The 23,995-nt window shown below is 41.7% G+C and overlaps 2 protein-coding genes across 3 annotated transcripts in view; one reads left to right on the forward strand and one right to left on the reverse strand.

Moving 5' to 3' along the window:
- LOC119695435 (purpurin) lies at positions 1 to 7,046 on the forward strand. The gene is made up of 6 exons (XM_038123936.1): positions 1 to 157; positions 1,101 to 1,218; positions 2,679 to 2,815; positions 4,215 to 4,327; positions 5,420 to 5,632; positions 6,807 to 7,046. The coding sequence occupies exons 2-6, from the start codon at positions 1,102 to 1,104 to the stop codon at positions 6,815 to 6,817; spliced, it is 591 nt and encodes a 196-aa protein (XP_037979864.1). The 5' UTR covers positions 1 to 157; position 1,101; the 3' UTR covers positions 6,818 to 7,046.
- A 2,450-nt stretch (positions 7,047 to 9,496) lies between these two features.
- IDUA (alpha-L-iduronidase) overlaps positions 9,497 to 23,995 on the reverse strand; it is a 46,495-nt gene continuing 31,996 nt past the window's right edge. The window contains exons 3-14 of one of the 2 annotated variants that reach the window (XM_038123933.1): positions 23,262 to 23,344; positions 22,527 to 22,673; positions 21,793 to 21,888; positions 21,037 to 21,239; positions 20,424 to 20,603; positions 18,564 to 18,780; positions 17,741 to 17,956; positions 17,017 to 17,138; positions 15,669 to 15,794; positions 14,995 to 15,071; positions 14,083 to 14,183; positions 9,497 to 12,493 (exon numbers count right to left, since the gene is read on the reverse strand). In XM_038123933.1, the coding sequence (XP_037979861.1) occupies positions 12,393 to 12,493; positions 14,083 to 14,183; positions 14,995 to 15,071; positions 15,669 to 15,794; positions 17,017 to 17,138; positions 17,741 to 17,956; positions 18,564 to 18,780; positions 20,424 to 20,603; positions 21,037 to 21,239; positions 21,793 to 21,888; positions 22,527 to 22,673; positions 23,262 to 23,344 (1,669 nt within the window). In that variant the 3' untranslated portion in view covers positions 9,497 to 12,392. The remainder of the gene's footprint in view (positions 12,494 to 14,082; positions 14,184 to 14,994; positions 15,072 to 15,668; positions 15,795 to 17,016; positions 17,139 to 17,740; positions 17,957 to 18,563; positions 18,781 to 20,423; positions 20,604 to 21,036; positions 21,240 to 21,792; positions 21,889 to 22,526; positions 22,674 to 23,261; positions 23,345 to 23,995) is intronic. The other variant, XM_038123935.1, reaches the window with a different exon arrangement.

Genomic DNA, 23,995 nt, shown 5'->3' on the forward strand with positions numbered 1-23,995 from the left:
TATTCAGGCACACGAGGAAAAATAACCAATTAGTGACTTTGCAGATTCCTTATTTAAAGGGAACCGGAGGGCAATTGACACAAAACCCTCCTGCTACCTGCAGTCCAAAGACTGAAGCAGAGTAGTCTCAAGAATCTCCAACATCTCCACTCAGCAGGTAGGTCTCTCTTCAGCAGAGGTGGATCAGACTGGCATATCTTGCAGCAGGGAAATGCAGCTTGCATGGCAGCAGCTAGGAGCAGCCTAGTGTAGCTGCTTGGGTGTTTGGGCTCTGGGTTGGTAGCTCAGCTTGGATGGTGCTGACAAGTGTTAGATAACTGTTTTATCTTAGCATCAGGACAGGTATTCAGTCTCAAATACTCTGCAAGAATGTATAATGAAGGCTCTCTCTTCCTGAAGTCTCAGAAACAAATAGGCTGGGATATGGATGAGGTGGGATACTCAAGGAGAAAAATAGCCATGGGCACCTAGTTGTTGTGCTGCAATGATGGATCAAGCCTCTAGAAAATTAATATTATTTGTCATGCTTGTTGAAGGAATGGTCAGAGGGCAGCCAATACCAAGGTGTATTAATGCCATTAGAGTAGGCACCTAGGAAAGGCCTGTTTTGGTGAGCAGAACTGGAGGTAAAGAACACAGCTTTGCTGGCTTGAAACCAAAGTGGACACTCACTGTGAAATAATTAGAAACAACATCTTTATAATGTACAGTGCTTTACCAGAGCTCATCAGAATATTTTTCATCCTGTGAAAACAAAATTCAAAACATTTCAATTTTTTGCCAGTTCTTACTGACCTTTTCCATAGTCTGGCTTGATTTATAATACAAAAATACAGTGAATTGCATTACCATTACTGGCAAGCAAAATATTCCTCCAAAGTAATTGCCATTGATGTTCAGTTTTGGCTGAATTTAGGCACCACAATGACTCAGTATCAATGGAAGAGCTGGTTGTCAGTATGAATGGAAGAGCTAGTATGGAAAGAAGCTAGTCTTAAAATGATGGAAATGCATCTGTAGCACTAGCTACCTCCATCTACTGCAAGAAATAAACCCCCATGTGCATGAAATAAACCCCCATGCTTGCTTTTGTCTTGCAGAATGAAATACGCACAGTATGTTTTCCTGGCCTCGATCTTCTACACTGTTGAATATAGCCTAGCTCAGACCTGTGCAGTGGAGTCTTTCTCTGTGAAAGACAATTTTGATCCAAAAAGGGTAATTACAATTATTTCAATAGTACATGTGAAGAAGCTTTACATATAAACTGTTTTTCCAGATTATGAGTTTTATTCATCTAAAGGGGTTCTTCACCAAAATGTGAACTTCTTTTGTATTCTGTGTTGCTGATGCTGTTCCTGTAGTTTTCTTTTCTCAACACTGTTTAACCTTCTGAACATTACAGTCAAACTGGCCTTGAAAGCCAGGGAGGTTGCTAGAGCTCATATTCTGTTAGCTTGGCACAACTTTGAGCTTTGGGCAGTTTTGTGAAAGGAACAATTTAGATCCACATCAGAGAGGAAGCTCAAGCACAAGCCTCAGGGTACTTGCACCCACCACTAGTCATTCCTGGGAGTCATAGCAAATAAAAATCTTACCTAGTCTGGTATGCTGAACACTGACTCCTGTTTAAACACATCATTTGTGCTTCTGATGAGAAAATGAGGGCTAACCTGCTGTTGGAAAGGTCCAGATATGTGTCAGTACCTGTGTTAACTAATGGTCAGCAAACACCACAACTCTAGGGGCAGCTGGGATGTGGCAAGCACTTTGTTTATACAAGATTGGCTTTGCTGGAAACAAATCATGTCCAGGGAGAGCTTTGGGAATATCCCAGCTTAAAAAGTCAAAGTTTTTGCTCGGGCTCTTGTATTTGGGAATCACGGCCTTGCAGGCTTAAGCACATAACTTGCCCAACAGATGTCATTAGCTTCACTGCAGAATCAATTTTAACATGGCCAGCTCCTGCTCTTCTCAGCATTTCTACTGATAATGTTAACTTTTAAGGGTCTTCCTCTCTGTCAGTCACCCGTTAAGATCTTGTTTTCATTTTACTAGATACTTCTTGTACATTTTCAGGGGCCCATTTTTTGCATGGATATATTCTTTCCCTTAATCTCACTCCATTTCTCTCTGCTATTACTCTCCCCAAAACACCCTCTCCGTGTTTTGAGCATGTGGTCATAATTTTCTGCTTTGCTGAGTAGACCCTTTTCCCCATCAGAGATCAACTGTGGCCCGTGGCAGCCACAAAGATTGTCTCCAGACAGCTTGCTACAGTCTTTGTACCGGCAATTTGATATTGTTGAATTTGGCATGGTATTCCATGGAAGAGAAGGGGCTATAACAGGAACAGGGAAGAACCAGTCTGACTCTCACAAGACGTGTTAGGATGGGAGAAGCTTTTGGTGTGGGGTCACTGTGACAGGAATGTCTCACCTCACAAGGACTACACACAGATAGCAGTGCAGAGCTGCTAGACCCACTTCTTCTGGCGCAGAGGCAAGGGTTCATCAGGCAGCACTGCAGCATCTGAGTGCTACATTCCCTCCCAAACTCAGACTGGCATTTATCAGGCAGTGGGGAGTTAAAAAGGTGCTTCGATCACAAAATTGTTTTTGTGCTAATCTTGCCATGGCTAGGTGGCTAATGCAGATATCAATACACTTTCATGACAGTATGCAGGCAAATGGTATGCCCTGGCCAAGAAGGATCCAGAAGGCCTTTTCCTTCAGGACAACATCTCTGCTGAATACACTGTGGAGGAAGATGGCACAATGACGGCATCCTCCAAAGGCCGAGTGAAGCTTTTTGGGTGAGCTCTCTTGACTTTCAGCTCTAGCTGCTGTCATGACGTACTGGATGAAGGGGACATGGATTATGATCCACCCTGAACACACAAAATGGCCGGGTTTTCATCATCAAAAAGGGAAGTTTAGACAAAGTATCAGATCAGAAGCTAGAGGTTAGACACTTTTGAGCCCTGAGATTCTTCACAGCCTGGATCAGGTTTGGGTCCGTCACAAAACTACTGCATAAAGTTAATTATTAAGTCAAATCTTAATTGATGGAATGGTTAGATAAATTAATTGCAAACAAGTAAAGGAGCTAATGAAAGCTGTCAAGATGCAAGATTTCTGAGGAAAACCTGTGGTTAACTCTTAGATGTAATTGCAATGGACAGATGGCAGGAAGCTTAGAGTTTTCTCTATTGGTCATGATTACTACAAGGAATTACAGCATGTAGAGAGATTAAATAGCTTTCTGAGTGCAAAAGAGAAAATCTGTGGCTTCCAATATGCTAGCACTAGCAGGTGGCTATGAACCTTGAGCATAATAGCGCAGCACTCCAAGATATTTTGGGAATGGGCAAATGAGGTTTTGCAGGCATGCCATACTGTGCAAGGGGGAAGAAGCCTGAAAGGACTCTTAAGAAAACAAGTGGGGTCTCAAGGCTGCTGCAAATTTTATTTCTGCAAAGGTAGGATAAGAGGAAGCCCAGCTTGAGCAAGGAAGGGAATGAAAACCCTTCCACTGTTTCACTAATCCAGGTAATGCTTGACAAACGGTGTTGAAATGTGGATGGCATTCAAAGGAAACAGATACCAATCAGAGAAGGGCATTAGAACAAATGGACACCCACAGGATTCTCAAAGGCTCTGTGACAGCTTTTCACCAGATTGGCAGAGGAGCTGTAACTATTTCTGTGCTTGTAGCAGACACTCCTGTGCCCATATTGCCAGGAAAGGATAGACAGGGGAGAGCCAACTCCCTGCCTCTTTCTGGGGCACAGCTCCTGAGCCCAAAAGAGCCCAAATGCAGGTGAGCTCACCCTGCAGACTGCTAGCAGGGATCCAAGAAACAACATTCATTATTGTGCTTGGTGGCTGTCTGCTTGTACAGAAATGGGTGGCAAAAATCTTACTGAACTGAAGGAGGATGAGGGCACTGCCCCAGCCACAGCATAGCCATACAGCAGAGTTGGGAACCAGAGAGCAGCAGCATCACTGGCTGTGATTGATGTGTGTTGGGGGGATGTCACAGAACATTTTTTGCATTAATTTGCATTACTTGATGACATTACTTAGTGACTTTGCATTAAGAAAGGCCATGACCATGCCTGAGGCAGTTTGCCCAAGCCCTGAGTCAAGAACACCCATTTGAAGTTCTCATGCTGCCAGGTTTTACCTTGAATCTTCTGGATCTCGTTGCAGTTTCTGGGTGATCTGTGCTGACATGGCTGCTCAGTACACAGTACCTGACCCAACCACTCCAGCAAAAATGTATATGACCTACCAGGGACTGGCCAGCTACCTCTCCAGTGGTGGTGAGTTAAATTCTCCAGCCCCTTGACATTTGTCAATTGCTTACAGCTGTCCAGATGTGCATTTCCACATATAAGGAGGAAAACCAGTTCAGCTCAGATTGCTCCAAGCTCCCTCCCCCTGAAATATCCTTTGGGGGGAGCATGCTTTATCCAAGCAGTGCGTTTTATCTCCACAGAAAGGGTAGCATCCAGAGACTCCCTATAGATCCTTCTCATACACTATATATGTTAACAAGGAGGCTTCTCATACACTATATATGTTAACAAGGAGGCTTCTAGGCATTGGGCCACACACAATGGGTTCTGTACAGCCAATTGTAGTGTTCAGCCTAGGGAAGCCATACTTCCTGGGGCCCACTGTGGGCATTATGGAAGTGCTGAGCTCAGTCACCCCTGTGCTCCTCATAGCTAAACAGAGGAGACATGTAGACCCACAGGTGCACGCTAGCAACAAGACACATTTCTCCTCAGATAGACACAGCTGGACTCAAAGAAATGGAGCTGTTAACTCAAATGCACCCTTCAGAACCTGCTCATGCTGAACCTTACATGCCCTTCAAAGCCCATCCTTTGTGCCCAAGCCTCCCATGGCTGCAGTTCCTCAGCTGTGGAAGTTGGTGAGAACCTCTAAGGTGTAAGAAAGAAGTATATTCCCTTAGTACTGGCAGATAAGCCACACCAAAAAGAACTAAGTAGAACAAGGCTAGAGAACAGGAGGAATGTTTTACTGAGGCTTCCTGTATAGGAAATGTAATCTGTACTGTATGTCCTTCCTTCCACCATGCTTGAGCAAACAACATAAAGGGGTATTTTGTCATTGAAAACCTAGAAAATCCTAGTCCTCCTAATACCTCTAGCCTAAGAAACAGAAGGTGAAAATGCACTGAGCATTGTGGGAAAATCAAGGTCTCAAGATGCCCTGTGCTTGTCCCAATTCTTCCTCTCATGGTGTGGAGATAAGCTGGATGTGTGATGTGATTATAGATCCTTTGGAAAGCTATCCCTGCCATGAGTTTGCCACCTCCCCGCTGAAGGATCCACCTCTGCTCTGTTGTGCCCACTGTGACAAACTTGTGTGTTCTGTTGTTTCAGGGGACAACTACTGGGTGATTGACACTGACTATGATAACTATGCCATCACCTACGCCTGCCGCAGCCTGAAGGAGGATGGCTCCTGTGATGATGGCTACTCCCTGATCTTCTCGCGCAATCCCCGTGGCCTCCCCCCAGCCATCCAGCGCATAGTGCGCCAAAAGCAGGAGGAAATCTGCATGTCTGGCCAGTTCCAGCCTGTGCTTCAGTCAGGTACTTCGGGCTAATTAGCAAACTCACTGAGTTGCACAGTAGGTGATTGCATTTGCTGTTAATGTGACAGAACTACAGCAAGCGCGGTTGTTCTTTTTTAGCAACATTTTCCTCGTGTTAGATTTAATAGGAAAAGAGCTATAAAGGGGAATCCATACAAGAACGAGAGCCTGCTACAGGCTGGTTCTGAAGCCTCAAGATTGCTACTTACTGGAATCCTGTGTTGAAACTGGTACACTACCAGATGAAGATCAGCCTTGTTACTGTAGTAGACAGTGTAGGGATGTATTCAAAAAGCCGGTGTTCCTGCACTTGGAAATGCTTGTCTTGGCTACTTACATAACAGCATCTTACCTTGGGTCTGTGCAGTGTCCTCCAGGAAAAAATTAAAAGGTGCCTCCAGGAAGGACCACTCTCACACTCAGTTCCATCACGACTTGTGTCCTATGTGGTCTGAGTAGCAGGGATGAGGGGATCTGAGCAGCATTTCTGACTGTGTCAGCTGGCAGTGGGAATCAGCAGTTGCTCCACATACATGCACACAGACCATGTCTAAAGCCCATTTTGGGAACTTTTTTCTGGAGGTACAGGAATTATCTTTTAGTTCAAATGCTGCCCATGAAATAGGCGGACACATTTTTAGGGCTCCGCAGAAGGCAGAAATTCTTCTTTGTTGGCAGCTGAGCACTCAAACTCTTTACAACCTCATGACCTGGCCTGGAAGTTGACCCTTTACTAAGCCACATGTGTTCGGCACTGTGGGATAAGGAATGACAGCTAAAACCTTCTGAATAGCAAGTTGTTGTGTCAGCCAGTCCTCCACTACAGAGCAGGTATTTGTTATCACCCAAGGCCATGGCATGGGCACCACTGCCCCATAGCCCTCTGTACTGCTCCCTGTAGCAGAGGGAAGGCAGCTGGTGTGCAGGGTCACGGCTGGGTACTCAGGAAAGCCAAAAGCCCATGGCTCGCTAGGAAATGCTACCCGTGTCTGTGCCAATAGACAGAGAGAAATGCAAACAGCAACTTTTGTACCCTGCATCCTAGTCTTGTACTGTGATTCAGAAGTACCCTAGGAAGGTTGTAGTTATAGCTTCAGTGGAGACTTAATGGCTGTTAAAGCACTTTGCAAATTTACTTACACAGACTAAAGTTTACTTTTCTTTCTTTCCAGGGGCTTGCTAAAAGTACACTTCTGATCCTATCCTTAAGCACAGAAACCAGATCTCTTGGTCCTGAAGTTGCCACTCAACTAATAATTTTAAAAAATCATAGTATGGAATAGTGTGTTTTTCCTGAAAAACACATGAAAATATTGGGGGATCTTTAAACAGTGTGCAATATAATAGTGATATTTGAATTTTCAAGGGAATACCTAATGTGGCATTTCTCAATAAATGTTTTTGAAAAAAAAGGCACCTCTGAAACTGGTTTTTATTGCCTGTTGTCCTGTCTGTTGGGGAGCAGAAGCACTGAGGATGCTCACCGAGGAGCAGTGAGACAGCAGCCAAGGGTGCTCCCAGCACAGGTGGGGCAGTGTCAATCCCCCACCCTGAACAGGGTGGGCAGGGCAAGGATGGTGAGAGGGGCACATTCCCTGACAGGGCTGATTGTCAGACAGCAGCATGGTGACAGGGTTAAGTTTGGGATTCCCCTAGAAAGTCCAGCCAGCAAGGGCAGCAAGGCACAGGACACTTCAGTGAGATGGCTCCAGGACTCAAGAGCATGTCTGAGGCAGAGCTACCTGCAGCAAAGTTCCCAAGAGGAGAGCCACAAATGCAATAAAACAGATGCTACTTTCAGTAACACTGGGCAATGCTTTAAATGAGCGGGTGCTTGCATTTCTAATGGCATTAACAGTAATTTGCTCCACTCTGCCTTCATTAGCCAGTTTTCTGTATCTGAAAAGTATAGAACTGAACAATACAGAATAGACTGGGCTTACAGCAAAGAATTTCACAGATAGAGAAAACCAAAAGAAGAGTACCTGGACATCTCCATGTAGACAAAGGGTAACCTGAGTCAGTGTCACTGACATGTATTTCCCACTGCTTTTAGTAAAGTCACATTCACCTTGTGTTTCCTAATAATAAAAATACCAGTCTAGAACACCCAGTATCCTGCTGAACCCTGCAGTTTATCAACTACACAAATTTTTACAAGTTATAATTACTAAGCACAGAAGTAAGACCAAGCTGAACAGCCCTACTCCCGAGGCTTCCAAAAGGTGTGTGGAACATGACTAATGTTGACTGAAGACCTTCAGTGATAACAGCTTCTGCAAGATGCTTGCACAGTCTAAACCACAGAAACCAGAAAGAGTATAGAAACCAGAGACACTCTCCAGGACCAGAGACATTATCCCAGGAATGCAGTGAAGTCTCTCAAATTTGTATTTCCCAGGATTTCCTGGCAATACTCGTAAGGCTCTCAACATGCCTGAACAAATGTGTCCTTGCTCTTCAGGTCTAGGGAAAGCTACCCTGACAGAGAACAAGACTGGGAGCTACCACCTAAAGTTAAGGACAGAAACAGAGGAGCACTAGCAGGCAATGCTAACAAAACCCCACACAGAGAACTACTCAGTGTTGAAAAAACAGCATCCTTTTCTGCTGGACTAAGTGCAAGGTCAGTGCATTGATTGAATGTTCTCCACTTCTACCCTTCTCCCAGCAGGAAGTATTGGGGTGGAATCTGTTACCTTAGGACTTGTATAACAACTGATTAGAGAGCACTAACCCTTAGCTGAAGGAGCATGGCCTTTGGCCAAAACTGTCAGACCAATGCTACCAGTTTTAGAGAAGTGGGATTTTTAATGTCTATGGTTATACTAATTGTATGATCAGAGCAGATAAGAGCTGTAGCAAGAAGATACAATCAGTATGCAGGACCCAGTGCATCTTTATTGTGCTTGGTGTAGTCTGTCCAGACAAAATAGGCAGTGAAATTCCTCTTTAGCCACATGAGGCAAAACCTGCAGGATCACAGAAATATAGAGGTGATTCTGGTTGAATACACCATGGTTGAGTTCATGTTCCCCAGAAATTGTACTAGGGAGAGCATGTCTCCATCAGGACCACAAGCAAGTCCTCATTGTATGATGTGGTAAATTAAGGAACAGATGGGAGTTACATCATATCCATTTGTCTCCAATGACTGCGGGAAATGTGAAAGACAAGGCAGGATAGGGCAGGCAGTCATGAGTGTATGCTGACGAGACTTACGCTTCTCTTGAAATTCTGTTGAGTTCAACATGAAACACCTCAGGTATACATAGAGGCAGACATCTTCTGTCTGCTCTTTGAGCTGGTTGGTGAAAAGCAGTGTATTATTCCTGGGTTTTAAGTGTGTGTATAGGTCCTAAGTCATAATCCCTGTCCTCCATAAACTTTCCACTAACAAGACAAAATAAAAAAATTGTTTATTCATTAAAAGGACTGTTGTTTTGTCCTCAGAAAGTCCTTTAGTGCTGCCAGAAAGACTATGACTGCGCAACAGCAGGAGGGACCCTGCAAGGATATTGTCCTTCACACACCAGTGAACCTCCTCCAGCAAGGACACTGCAAGTCCTGAGATCAGACATTATGATACCACCTTGAGTTTTCACTGGGCTGTGGTAACTGAGGCAATCTATGCATTTAAATTTCTATTTCAGCCTCGACATTTTTTTACATTTCAGTTATATGAAATGTTGGAATTTCCACAAATCGAGCTATTTTACCCCTTGTGCTGGTAGCCACAATGAACAGCTGCATTGTACTTGTTTGCTGGCTGGAGTTAAAACATGACAATCCTTGAGAATAGTCTTTACTTTACAAGATTAAGTTGAGTTGTAAGCAGTTTCTACAACACAGTGATCACATCTTTTTACAGGGTTCATGTGAAAGATTAATAACCAGTTTTATTTGCTCTCACAAAAGATGGTAACAAATGTAGCATATACACAATTAGACAATGTAAAATACTCAGTTGAAAGGTTCTTTCAGTTGCAAAATGGTTATATAGCCTCACAAGCTTTTGTTTGAAGCGCAGGCAAATAATCCCATGTTGCAGTTGCAGTTACATATTCTTATTTGGATTAATGAACAGCAAAAGACATACATGAGCACTCTGCAGCCTTGCTTTGGTTATGATACTACAGAACTACTAAGCACCTGCTATTCACACCTGGTGCTATGGATACTTGGCACTTCTGAAAACTCAAACTGTAATGGGGGGCTGATCACTACATGTAACAGAGGAGATTAGTCAAACATGCAATCTTGGAAACACTATCAGAGTCAGCAACAGATGGTTACAGAAATCTCAAGTTTCAAGTACTAAATAGCGTTTTTCTGTGACATTAAATGATAAAAAAAGAAAACGCCATTTCAAAAACTTTTATAATTTGTTAGAAATAAACTCATACCTGGAAATACCAACTTCTCTTCTTTCTGTAATTGTTAATACATGCTCATTTCTTAAAGGAATGAGTTTATCTCATAGCAGCAAAGAAGATTTTCAGAAGAAATCTTCTATTTTTCATGGTTTGCACATCTATATATTTTCATCCCTGCATTAACAAAACCAATACTATTCACTACAGTTATGTTTCTTCTTTTTTTTTTTTTTCTTTTTTTTTCTTTTTTTTCTTTTTTCTTTCCTTTTTTTTAATACACCTGTAACTAGTACATAGTCCTTGGTTTGATAAAGACTGCTATATTCTGATTGCCATGGTGGGAAAATTTTAAAGCAGAAGGGCTACTCAGGTAGGACATCTTAACACACTACACTGTCCACTCAAGCTCCTACATCCTCCCCTGCTCCAGACACACTAAAACCTCTCCAGACCCTATACTTAGTATTTCTCTAAATAATTTTATTTGTTGTCCCACCTCATACTAGCAAAACAACATGTGTTAACCGCTAGATTTTACTTAACTGTGCACACTGGTTCTTCACTCAGGGGCAATTATCACAAGTTTAAAATGTATTTTTACTATCTCCATGAAAGTTGAATGTCTCAGTAACTTTTCTTAAAATTGAGAGGGTTTTCAATTCAGTAGGACCCATGGCCCTTTTCTGTTCTGCCTGTATGGACAACGAATTGGAGGACTAGTATGTGACAAGCACCCCTTATTAAAACTCAAATGAGGCAAGAAATATTTCATCTGAATTCTGTGACAGAATAAATCTTTTAAGGCTAATTTTCAGTAAAAGCACTTGAACAAGTAATCAGCAAGTAAGGAGATACAAGGCCACATTTCACGTGCACCGACTTTTTGCATATGTTTCTTTTCTGTGCTGTAGGAGTTGAGGGTATTTGAGGTAGTTCAGCTCTCTCCTACTGTGCAAACTTGGGCACTTCTTTTTTTCTGAGACCTGAATGTTTCATCAAATATGAAGTTTTTGTTGTTATGTTGGTGAGGTGGCTGATGTCAGCAAAGAGAGCAGTAGGGGATTTGTTTGTGTTGCAAAGTCACTCCTCTTATGGAAAACACTCCAGCTGTTTTCACTGGCATTATCCTTCTCTCTGCAAGCCTGCTAAAGGCACAGCTCAAACTGTGCCAGTTGCGAAAAGAGAAGAATAAAGCAGCACCCCTGCAATTTCAGGGAACTTTGCTGTTTACATGAAGTGTTTGGCACCTGCAAGCACAGCCAGTGGTGATCTGTAGCCCGTGATCTAGGGCTATCACACGCTTGTGCACATGCTTTGCAAAGCACAGGAGCTCAAACTGTTCTTTGTTAATTTCCTAAGTGTCCTAAGTAGTAGCCCTGCTACATTCAAGAGCGTGCTGTCCTGTCATATGAAGACACAAAAGGCTCTAACTAGTGTTTCAGCTTTCTCCCAGCCATGCAGAGCTCAGTGACCACTTACAGTCTGTGAGGGGAGGTGTTAGCTGTAAGGGCTGAAGGACACCAAGCTAGGTGACAGCAATGGAGAGAAAGAGGGGCTTTCAGGGTTAGAGCCTCTACCACAAACAGGCAGCAGCTGATGGCCAAAGTGCAAACAGGTGACTTGGGCAAAAGCACAAAAGAGAAAAGGCAGGGAGTCTGGAGGCTAGGGCTTTCTGTGCCTTCTCCCCTCTGAGAATGAGCTGATACCCCTGCCTCTGCCTACATGAAACAGCTCTGGCATCCATGTAAAGGTCACAAATACTGAGAGAGCTGGGTAGAAACCCTCTGTGAGAGAGTGAAAAACCTCATACACCTGGAGACATGGCAAGCAGTCTGGAATAACCCAACTGTGACTAACCAGCCAAAGGAACTAAGGGAACCTTTACTTCATGCTCTGAATGCATCTTGTTGCTGTGCACTTTTCCATCAAACCGTTAAGTCAAGACAGGCTGGCAGCTAAGGCAATCATTTCACTCTCAGACAGGTTCTCCATGTGCCTTTGCTACCATCCTCACTCACATAGTGAAGCCATGGTTCTGTTCCTGCTACAGTTTGTGACTTCTATAAATCTTAGCTTGCCCTGGCCATTAGCTCAGTGAAAAAAGGGGAATAATAAATATGTATTCCCATAATTCCTAGTTACCAGGCTGAATCCCTGTCCTATGGCAGCCTCTTACCAGTTGCAGTTGTGGTTATTTGATAATGCTGTCTTCTGTGCTGTGAAGAGTTAACAGGGGCAGTTGCTTCTAACTTGCGTTCCTAACTTTATCAGGTTATTTCCATACGCCCTCCTCAGTCTGGGAGGAGATTATTTTTCTGGGGAGTTGTCATTTGCAAGGAACATACACCACTCTGACACCAAGCCAGGCACCACTCTTCAGCGTCACTTGAAAGCTTCAATGTACCCCACAGGAAGAGAGGGCAGGCCTGCCTTCCCCCAGTAGTCAATGGCACGCACTCTGTAAAAGCCGGAGACTGAGATTCCTGCAAATGAAAAGGTTAGAAGTGGTCACTGTGAAACGCTGACACCTGTGGTACTGGGAGGATGTGAAGCAGGCACTACTCCTGTAAAATGTAGGTTCGTGGAACAGGCTGGAGAAATCAGTTCTGCACCCTGTGTAAGTGTGTCTGCGCCTGTCTGATTAAAAACGGTAACAAATTCCTCGTGGCCAAGTAATGACTTTTTTATCTTGTTTCACCAAGGATATCCTCTCTACTTATTAGGATTAGTAAATACAGCTACAGGGCTGCTTTCCCAGCAGTTCCTTTGGAAGAAGGCTGTGACATCTGCAACACACAATTAGTAATTTCCTTTTTCTCTGACTTACTTTTCTGCCTGAATTTTGCCTTTGGAACAGGTTATGTGGGGACATTTTCAACAAAGAAGCAGAACAAGAAGCACGCAGGCTGACTGAAAACCCTCTGCTCTACTCAGGAAGCACACCACTTACTTTAAAGGTATGTGAGCTGATCTTCTGTGGTTTGGATGCTTTTTATCCTTGATCCAGTTCAAAGAGTTCAAAGAACATGGCTTTCCCTAGCAGAATCTTTGAACACACAAGCAATATAAATTTAGGGGTATTTTATCTAATTAATTGATTTTCATATGTGTTCTAGTGTTTTTATTCTAAAAAAAAAAGAATGCTAGAAATAATGGGTGAAGAGGAAGTTCCTAGCAATAAGGACTGCTGAGACATGATATTTTTTCAAGCAGTCTTTTTTGCTGCTGTTGGTTTTGAAAAAAACTATTAAAACTGGTATATAATATTATAATACAGTAATGAATAATAATTTCAGAGATTTGTCACAGCCAAGATTTACAGTCTTTGCTTGACTGTGCAGCTCTAACATTGCAATAATAGCTCTGGACTTTTATTATGCCACCACTGCTGATGTTAAGACTTTTTCAGGCTAAGGTAAGCCCTTGTTTCTGGTAAAAACATCTCTCAACCTCTTTTTAATAGTATCACTATAAGGCAAGGTTTGTCTGTGTTTCACTCAGCTCCCATCAGTGCTTAATATCAATATTTGTTGGATGGTCATGTTGCAGACTAGACAGTATTTGCTTAAAAAAGAAAAAAAACAAAACAAACAAACAGAAAACCAACAACCACCACCCTGCACCTGCAGATAAGCAAAAAAAATACCCAAATAAAACATCAGTATCTTCCTTCACTTGGATGTTTCATCTGAGTAAGCTTCTATTGCAAGATCTGGTCTTGGTTTTTTGTAGAGTTTTTTGTTATCATTTTTGCATATGTTTACACCAGCTACAGAAGTGCTCCTTAACTTCTCGGGGACCTTGCCAGGCCTGCAGCTCAGTGACTGGCTTTTGAGACAAGGAATTACTTATGGCATACTACTAAAAATGTCCTCATGACTACTTCTTGATCTCTGCTTGTCCTTGAGAATAAGTCTCTTACTGAGAATATGATCCTAAAGGAGGGGATGTGCTGTTATTTGTGAGGGACTGTGTGTTACTAGCAAGTTACCCACCTTCAGTAGTTACTAAACAATGGTTCACACACTCATGAGTGGCAATATCATGTGACAGATGAGTATTCTTGCCATACCTGGACTGTAGACCCAGAGAGTGAATATTGTGTCTTTGGCATTAATCCGCTGGTACACTTTTCCATCTGATGAGAATTCCACTTCAAATGTCTTTACACACCTAAAAAAGAGAACCAGAGAGGTTTGTAATTACAACTGAAAATGAGTGAACTATCAAACACTATGAAAAATCAAGGGCTATTTCAACAAGAAGGACAAAAATAAGAAATGTTCAGTTGATTCATTCCTACCAAATGTAGGATGGAATGAATTGGCACTATTAGGAAGAACCAGGGCTCCAACAGCCCTCAAAAAAACACCTAGACTGACTTGTTGCTTTGGGTATATGCAGCATCACAAAACGTCACACATCTTTCACTCAGACACCAGGGTTATCAAGATTAAAGAATCTAGGGACACTGGCTTGAAAAGGACCTAAGTCACTGCTTCCTGAGGCAATCTGTTTGTACACTGGATCACCTTTCAGAGTTCACCTACAGAGGGCTTCCAGTTGAGTCCAGCTTGCAGAAGAAAGCAACTGGAGGTTTTCTCTCTTCCAGTTCACATCCCTTACACAGATGTGTAAGATCCCACTTAGACATCTGCTGATAACGTAACTTTTACCATGAAACTTGCTGTCTGCTGTGCTGAATAGAATCCCCTCAGAAATGCCACTGAATGCTGGAGACCAACAGGCAGATCCCGTTGATCAGGCAGCAAATTAGGCAGGGTTGCTCTTCAGATTGTGTACACACAAACAGTCCATTTCTCAGTCCTACAGTTCATTTTTTCAGAAAAATGCACTGTATCATCTATCAAGAAGCAAAAATTCATTAATTTTAGAACTTGTTTTACTCTGTAGGGCTTGTGGAAACTTAGGGAGTAGTATGTTGGTAACTCATTTGTATTGATTTTATTTTAAAGCTACTTACTTTGACTTAACACAGTTGTCATCCCACAGCACAATGACCTGCCCCTTTGTGAGAGGGATCAAACGAACACCTGTCACCTGTCCAAAGACATAAGCCCATGTAAAAAACCTGTAAAAACCAATCAGCCAGGTCAAATTTCTGTGTTCATCCTTCCTTACTAATTATTTGCTTTGATTTTTTTTCCATTGAGATCAGTTGTAAAAACAAAATTCTTAGCTCTGTAGCTTTTTGCAGCCTATGCCTCTCACTCATAAATCCTGCAGAGGACCTTCAGAGGCTCTCTGTACCACTATGAACATGGGTGAGACTGAATGAGCAGATACAGACATATATGGCAGCCATGATTCCACTTTAGCTTTAGCTGTCAATTAACTTGTTGATCCTTGTAGCATACCATGTGATTTTTAAAGAGATACTGCACTTTTCACTACTGTTTTACTAATTACCCACCATAGGAACTTCCATTCATCTTAGTGATGGCTCCTATCACCTCTATGTACTACTTTATCTTGAATTATATCTTTGAGACTCTTCTCATCAAAAGAGAGAAGAATTGGTTATTTACTAATTCTTACACTTTTAACAATAAATTAACTCAAATGGTCTTCTTCTAAGATTTAAGGCAGGAAGCAGTTTCAGTTTTGATGTGTCTAATGGTAGAATACAACACATACTTGATCAGGAGCTGATCTGGGTCTTGCACAGATGTGGATAAGAAAGACTGAGGGAACGGGAAGGTCTTGCTTCAGTGTCAGGATGCCAGCTTCAGGAAATGTGAATGGACCTGTTACCAGTGGGTCCTGCGGAGCCAAAGAGTAGTACTGTGAAAAATCTTCCACTGCAGCACCTAAAGACCAAGTGTTAAACCAGTGTATTTACTTTAGGATTCTGAACTTCCTATAGAGTTGGTACTGTTAATGCTTACAGGCATCAAAGTTCTCCACACTGGGAGACTATACTCACCTGTTTTCCAGTTCTTCAGGAAACAGAGGGTTTGTCCATCTCACAGGCTGGGTTGATCACAAATGCCCCTTTGGCATAATCTGTCACTTCTGCAATCTCCCATGGATGCCTTTCAGGCTAGAGGTCTTTACAAACCATGGCCCCATCTCTTCCCAGTGTGCAGAGCAAGCTACTGCTAGCTACAACTGCTACACAGCTGGTCTCTGGGGATGAGGCTGTACCAGACAGACAAGAGCATCCAAAATCTTGCTGCTGCCCTTTTTAAGGAAGAGCTGATGTCTCCTACAATATACCACAGGCCTTAGCAATAGTCAGTTGTGGTGACTGGGAAGAGAAGGCATAGTGCTGTATATTGACGTCAGAAAGTGAGTACTGTCTGTGGGTCCTGAAGGGGATGAAGATGAGCTCCATTTTTAACCTGGGAGTCTGAATGCATAGGGGAAATGATGGGAGGGGGAGCAGAAGTGACAGGCTGCCCACATATGCTCACATACAGTAAGTAATCTCCACATGGCTGTCATCCATAGGGACGAGAGAACTTCTCAGAGAAGACTCCTTAATTACCTCTAAGGTGCATTCAACACTAGTGAGGATGAGGGAAAACTGTCAGTCTCCCTGTAAGCCCCTCAACTCTGGGGCAAGTTTTCTGAACTTGCACTGGGCAGTTTTCACCTCAGGGAGGTGTTTGTTTTCTATTATTAAAGGGGTTCATTTCAACTTTCTAATGCAGTAATTTGGCCATGTGACTTACTTGGGGAGATGGAACAGAAAGAGTCTCAAAGCCCACTAAAGATTCAGAGAGAAGGCAGAACTTCCCCAAGAGCAGCTGTGCCTCCTTATTTTATGGGTAGGCCCAGAGTGAAGAGTTTGTATAACACAAATACAAAGGCATAAGTTGTGCCTGAGCTACACTTTCCTGCAGGACTGCAAGTGAATTTCTGTGTGTATGTGAAAAGTGAATGACTGTGGGCTAAGGAAATTTTTGTTACAGGCCTGATTTGTTGTCTTTTTCACAAGCACTTTACTCGTACAACACTTCAAGCAAACACATAATCATACCTCGGCATCCCTTATTTGCTGGAACTGTTCTGGAGAAGGAAAGTCAGGGCTTCCTAGGTTCCTCCACTTTAGATAGGGATTGGTTTGGTTGTTATCCATGTAATATGTCACATACACCATCTCTGTAGAAGATGAGACAAACAAAAGAAGTAAAGTCTTTACTTGGATTTAAAGATTAACAAGAATAAATTTAGCAGGTGTGTAAGTATACCTTTTCAAAAATGATTTCAGGACTTTGGAGCCTGACTTCTACTGGAAAGTCCCATGGCTAGCACTCTCATGAGGCTGTACAATTTACATTTGCAAAGTTAATCTTTCAAACTATGACTTCCACAACCAGAACCAAAATCCTGTTTTTGCATGTATTTGTTGGGTAACTGTTGGGTAACCTGTGCAATTTTGTGTTCATGTTGGCTGTCTTGGAGTCATCTCATTAAGGGAATTGCTGCCTGGCAATATCCAGCCAAGTACACTGAGTTTTCCAAAAAGGTAGCACTTGGCAGTTGCCAATAAATGCAGGGTCAAAGTGTAGGCATTAGGAATGAACCTTTCAAAGAAGGACACCATTATATCTCAGAAAATCTAGGAGTGTACAAAAGATGACAGAGGAAGCTAGGAAATTAAATTCACTCTTGCAATGAAAGGCAACTCAGTATAAGTTTTAAAGCTGATATTCTGTCTTAAAGATCACTTAACATGAGCTCTCTACATGATATTTGTTTACCTCTATGTTTGGGGAAGTGGGTGGCATTCACTATGACAGTGCTGATGTTGGATGAAGTCCGGTTATCCTCACTTGAATACATCAGTACTGTAGCTTGCCAGCTGTCTGAGGGCTGTGTCTCACTTGGGGTGTGCACAGATGCCAGCACACCAACTGTGCTGTTTCGAGCACTTTCATCTCCACTGATCTTCACTTCAGCAGAAATCTGCTTTTCTCCTTTAAAAAAATGTGACAACTGTAAGTCAGTCAGTGATCACTGTGAGTCAGTCCTGTGTCAGAAACTGCAGGGTCAAAGCATGCAAACAGACTGAGCATAGGTGAGCTATGTTCTGCCTTATTTTACCAGTTACCGCCTTCAGTCAGATTTATTTCACAACAGCAGAGTATGTACATTCTACAGTAGTTCTTATGTTTAGCAGTTCAGCTAGCAACATGCTAGCAAACAGGTGACAGTGAATGAAGTTCTCCCTGTAATACGCTGCATGAGTCTTCCAGCTACAGGGATTTCTTAAAGACAGTTGCAGCCTGATGGGATGTACCCCTTGCATCACAAGAGGGAAGTACCAGTCAACAAAAAATGAGCTGTTGATACACAGAGGGTATAAACAAAGCAGTAAGTTAAATCAAACAGGTAACAAACTCTCAGGAATCTTTTATGAGCTATCAATCTGACTGAGGAAATGAAGTTTCATTTTCTTAACATGGCTAGTAAACTGTGAGTAGGGGAACTTGTGCTTTTATGAATAGCAAGATGGCTGGAACTATCTTTCTTAGGCTGGAAGCTTCTAGGTAGGAGGGGTTATTGATGGGCTCTTTGCTATACCTAGCAGTGCCAGCAAGCCCATGGCCGTCATCACTGGTTTCCGCACCATCTGGACATGAGGTGGCTTTGTGTTGTTCATCTGAAAACGTGCTGTCAGAGTCCGCTGGGTGAAGTAATGGGGGTAGTAGCTCAAGAAGGCATTGTCATTACTCAGCAATGAGTAGTTGATGGTGTTGTTGGCTTTGGAAATGAGCAGGTTTTGGTGCTGGATGATTACCTGCAAAGTCATAGAGAAAAATGAACCTTCACCTTGGAGAAAAACCAACAAACATGCAGTAGTCCCTGTATTTTTTTTAATATTTACAGCATTCTGTAAAGAACTGTCCCTCTGCCTTTTAGAAAAGACTGAAGAAAATAACTGTTTATCATAAGTCTTGGAAAAACTGTATTTTAGGTAATACATTAATCACTGTAAAATCCGAAGTACCTGCAGAGTTTTGCCAGTAGTAAGTCTCTGAAATAATTAATGCCAGAACTCTTCACAGATAATGAACACATCTATTGCACTACAAACAATGCCCGTCAGCCTTGATTACTTTATTAGTAATCAGGATTTACCATCTGAATTAAATCTAAAAGGTTCTCCAAATCTGGAGTTACTTTGTACCTACTATATCAGTGTCTGTGAGCTGGTCCCAAATTCTGTTTCTCAATTAGTCATTTTTCCCACTTGGTGCTAACTTGCAATTAATTCTCCTGGTGTTTCACTGGTTGCCATGCTGCTCTCCCGAAAAACATCGAAGTTCCCAAGTTCTCTGCTTATTAGATTGTGCCTGAGTATCCAATTAAGCAGAACTTAAGAAGGCTGACAACTGAACAGTCTCACAATTTTCTCTCTGAAGGAACACAGTGCTTCAGCTTCTACACAACCAACTGTTAATTTCCCACTGGATGTGTCTTTCTTTTGCTGTTCATATCACCACATCCTAATAAACACTGCTATTCTGTATTGCAAATTCTCTGCAATGCAGTCAGTGACTTGTTGCCTTTGCGAAGACAGCTTGTATATGCAGTCTCAGGGAACTGGGAGCCTTTGTCTCCTCAGGAGCAGCTGATAAGATGCATCTTTTTTCTGGGTGACATACATCCTCCTGTTTTTGGGAATTATTCCTTTGCACAGGAGCACTTGGACTCTTGGGCTGTTTAAGGTAGCGGCTCACAAAGCACCAGGCCTGCAGTGGAAGTTACTGCTATGCAGGGGAAGAACTGAGCTTGCTCTGGGGCCAGGGTGCAATTACTGCAGAGGCAGAAATGTTGAGCACTCTCTTCTCCTGCTGCTTTTCTGGTCAACATCAGTCATCACTAGCAGTAATTAATTAGATCATGTGTACAGCCAGTATCCCCAACCAAAGAATGGACTATGCTGAGAGATCGAGGCACTTCTTTATTGTACCTGATGTCTCTTGATGAGATAAAATTCTGAAGGATCTGGGAAATAATTCTCACATATAGGAGGTGACAGCCAGCAGTACTGACACCACAGCAGTAGTATTACATCGAGAGGGCATGTGTGGAAGTAATCTCATCAGATGGATCTAACTGGGGGACTGTATACATTCTGCAACTCAGTTCTCTAGCAACTCTCTGTCAAGTTCTCAGTTTGGTTCTGGGTTGGACTTTTTTTTTTTTTTTTTTAAGGAAAGATGAAGAAACCTAAAATTAAATTAAATTTACAAATTAAATCAAGCTACTAAAACCTGACTATACAGGGAAACCCCCACTGTACCAGTAGGGAGACCTCCTTTTTTAGGATCTATTAGTCTGAGTATCTGCTTAAAAATTAACTGTTAAGTCTACTTTTTCAACTGCAAAAACACATCAGGGGACACTACTGTGCCAAAACTACCAATGAACTATTACCTTTACAACCATAGCTGCATAGGTCACATCAGCTCGCCAGAGCTGTGGAATGGACCATCCAACCATTGGATCTGCTTCATCATTATATATGGCAACAGAAGAAAAACTTGGAAACAGCTTCTGAATTTGTTGAACTGCTTCTACTTCTTGTTGCAAGATGTAGAGAGAATTCCCAGCTCCCTGCAACAATATTTCGTATCTGCTTAGTGGTAATGAGAAAAAAGTGGTAAACATACAGACATAACCTAAAGTCATAAACATAAAACATCTTCTGAAAACATATTCCTGGGTCACCAAGCTGATGTGGATCAACAAAATTAGTATTTTTACCTCACCTACTACAGCAGGTGCTACTTGCATGAGCTCCTCTAGAATATAAAATGGAAAAGAAGTAGAAGAGTTGTTTCCCTTTGGGAATTAGGCAAAGACAAATTTGCTTTGAGTTGAAGTCTTGTAACTGAACATCTTCAAAAGTTTTGCAAGAATAGGTAGCCATGCTTCCTGCTATAGGCTAGAGACTTATCATCATCATCAACTTTGTAAATCAGAATAAAACATAACTGTGATTGAACTGATTTAAAAAAATGGCTTTAAACTGAAATCTTGGACTAACCTTCTTATGGAGAGAGATATAATCCAGCCTTACACCAGTCTCCCCTGTGAAGAAGTTGGTCCCATTGTAGCAATGACACAGAAGACTCCAGCACATGGGTGACTTGGGTAAGGGATGGAAGGAATCCCCAGGCCCTCCAAATTTTAGAAAAGGACTGGCTGCTCTTAATCCTTCTGAACAAGCATCATAATAGTTGAGAAAACCTGAAGTCGAAGCAGATGAATATATCAAAGATGATAACTCAAAACAGAAACTGGATCTAAAACTACAAGGAGATGTTATAATCCTGTTATCTGATTTATTTGCAAGGCCTCACAAACTGGGACTACCCTTTCCTATGCACTGACAACACAAGAAGACATCAAAATTTCACCTGCCTTCACAAGGTTCTTTTAAAGGTCTTGTATGAGCATGTTCCCAAAGCATGCAGCTTCAGTGAGTTTTCCTCTTATTCCAGCCTTCTCCCCCTTACTGCTACTAACTCTACTTTATATGCAATTAATGAACTGCATCTTCTTAGTGTAACTCCTGTTTTGTTTTTTCTGTGCCACAACCCCTGATACCTAAGTAGGGAATAAAGTGTAGCCAGTAACATGACCTTAGCAAAACAGACTTGATGTATCTGTCACATTTCTTATCACTGCTGTCTACCTTACTTCTTTGTCAGTGTAACTTACACCTCACTGTCACCCCTCTGCTCACCCCATACATGTGTCTCACTTCACCCCACTCAGAAGTGCTCCAAAATATGCTCACCTTTTACTGTCATAGACACATTGTCAAAGTCGTGGTGATCCGGTTCATTCCATGTCTCAAAATTCCATTTAGCAACATGCTCCAATCCATACCTATCTGAAGGAGAGGCCTCATTTATCAGTGAGCTGCATATCCAGACAATACTATCAGTAAGTGACTTATACAGCCAATACTATTAGTTCAGGCTTCAGATGAGGCTCAGCACCCAGAACTATCACTAGATCATTTCCCTCAATATTTTTAATGAAATTTGTGAGTTTCAAAATGATCTCTCATTTTGATGAAATGCCACAGTATTTTAAAAATATGGAAGGTGAGAGGGAGATGACTTACATCTTTGTGATTAGGGCACTCACCTACTCTTAATTCAGGTTGAGCCTTCTACCTTGTTAGAAATATTTGAAGCTGGCATACGAGAAGTGTTCAGGTTATCATGCTCCAGTAAAAGCTGGTAATTTACAACCACAACAATATAACAAGGCTAAAAGTCAGTCCTTCGAGGCAGGCCAAATGTGCTATCCAGAACACTCTATTCATTCTGGGTGTTGGCCACAGATCAGTAAAAAGAGGGACTTTTATCCGAGGGTCTCCATGGTCTGTTCTGGCATGTTTGTTTTCTGGTTTTGTGTTGAAATCCAGGGTCTTGAAAATGATCACAATACACAGAACTTTTTGAAGTAGCTATAAAGGATTACAACATAACAAATAACAAGGCCTTTCTTTCTTTAACTTACCTATGTATCTCCTGGCCAGAACAGTAATTAAGTTTCTCCACTGTACTACATGTTCTTTATCTTCAAAATCTAAAAAATATCCTGATGGATTCCCCATCAATTCAAATCCTAAAAAAGACACAAGAAATTGGCCTCCTTTTTTTGATCCTAAAAAAGACACAAGAAATTGGCCTCCTTTTTTTTGTGAATGCTATCTCATTTTTATTAATGAAGGGTTATCACATCATCTGAAACAAACTTGTTAATGAAGAAGTATCATAAAATGGGTTCTCTTTTCTGTTTCCACATGTTCCCACCAGAAATATTTCAGATTTGAGGTTGCTTACTTTTTACTCATCAGTGACTATAGCAGTCAAAGCTAAGAGCTGTCAACATAAATGCAGGGCTCAGAGGAAACTCAAAACAGTGAATGTTTGCATAAATTTATGGGAAGTTATACCTGGAGTTATCTGCTTCTCTGGCCCTTTTAGTTATATCCCAATGGGTACAATATTCTCTTCAAGAGATCTCATTTACAAGTATAACTGCCTTCAAAGACAATGTAAAACCAATCGTGTTGTCTTAAGTGCTGTAATATCATTTTGCTCACACTGGGACATGATGTAAAGGAAAATAGGTAAATAATGAATCTTTTAGCAAAACCAGCTTTGGAAAAGCTTTCTAAGAATATTCCAATGATTGTACAGTATGGATGAACAGATATACCAAGCTGTGCAGGTAGGGAGCTGCCCTTACCTGGAATCAGCTTATTTTCCCACAGCCGATCCATAAGGTTATCCAAGGCAGTAAAATCATAGTTAAATTTGCCATTCACCACTCTGAAGAAAAAAGGCAATAAAAAACACAAGTGTAAATATTATAGCAAAGATAGGACTTGGATTAGTAGATAATGAGTCAGATGGCTTCCTTCTCAAAATCTGCGTAAGACTTAGGTTCTTGGCATTGTATACAAACTTCCTTCCTCTAAACTAACAGGTGTTCACCATAAGCAAGTCATGTCTCTTGACTAATCCATGCCCTTTACCTACTTCAGCAGCAATAGAAGTCTGCTTACTGAATTCTGTTTTTTCATAGAATATTAGATTTTTTATTCTCTGCTAAAGTAAAATTTACATATTTTCTTTTTTTTTGCTTAAGCTGTTTTTTCAGTTTCCATTGGATTACCCACTGCTAGGCCAGCTCTTTTCACACTGCCTCATATGCAGTCTTTCTTAAGGTACTCCTAATCTGCAGTATATAATATAGATTACTTAGTAGCACTCCTTATGGATTTAGGTCCAGATGAAAAATAACTTTGTATCTTTCAAAAGATGCTGCATTTATGCACAAAATGTCAGTCATTTTTACTGTACTTTATATACCTCATTGTAAGCCTCATTTGCTTAACATTACTTCTGTACTCCCAGGATCTCAGGCTGCAAATCTTTCATCCAGCTTTGAATATATGCATTCAAAGACTTAGCACCCTA

This window comes from Motacilla alba, chromosome Z, assembly GCF_015832195.1.
Source record: "Motacilla alba alba isolate MOTALB_02 chromosome Z, Motacilla_alba_V1.0_pri, whole genome shotgun sequence".
Lineage (NCBI taxonomy): Eukaryota > Metazoa > Chordata > Aves > Passeriformes > Motacillidae > Motacilla > Motacilla alba.

Excerpts from the sequence above, each read along its gene's own strand:
- LOC119695435 (XM_038123936.1), top strand. The coding sequence starts at position 1,102 with ATGAAATACGCACAGTATGTTTTCCTGGCCTCGATCTTCTACACTGTT. Across the intron at positions 2,816-4,214 it reads GGCCGAGTGAAGCTTTTTGG|TTTCTGGGTGATCTGTGCTG; the intron begins GTGAGCTCTCTT and ends ATCTCGTTGCAG. Across the intron at positions 4,328-5,419 it reads CAGCTACCTCTCCAGTGGTG|GGGACAACTACTGGGTGATT; the intron begins GTGAGTTAAATT and ends CTGTTGTTTCAG.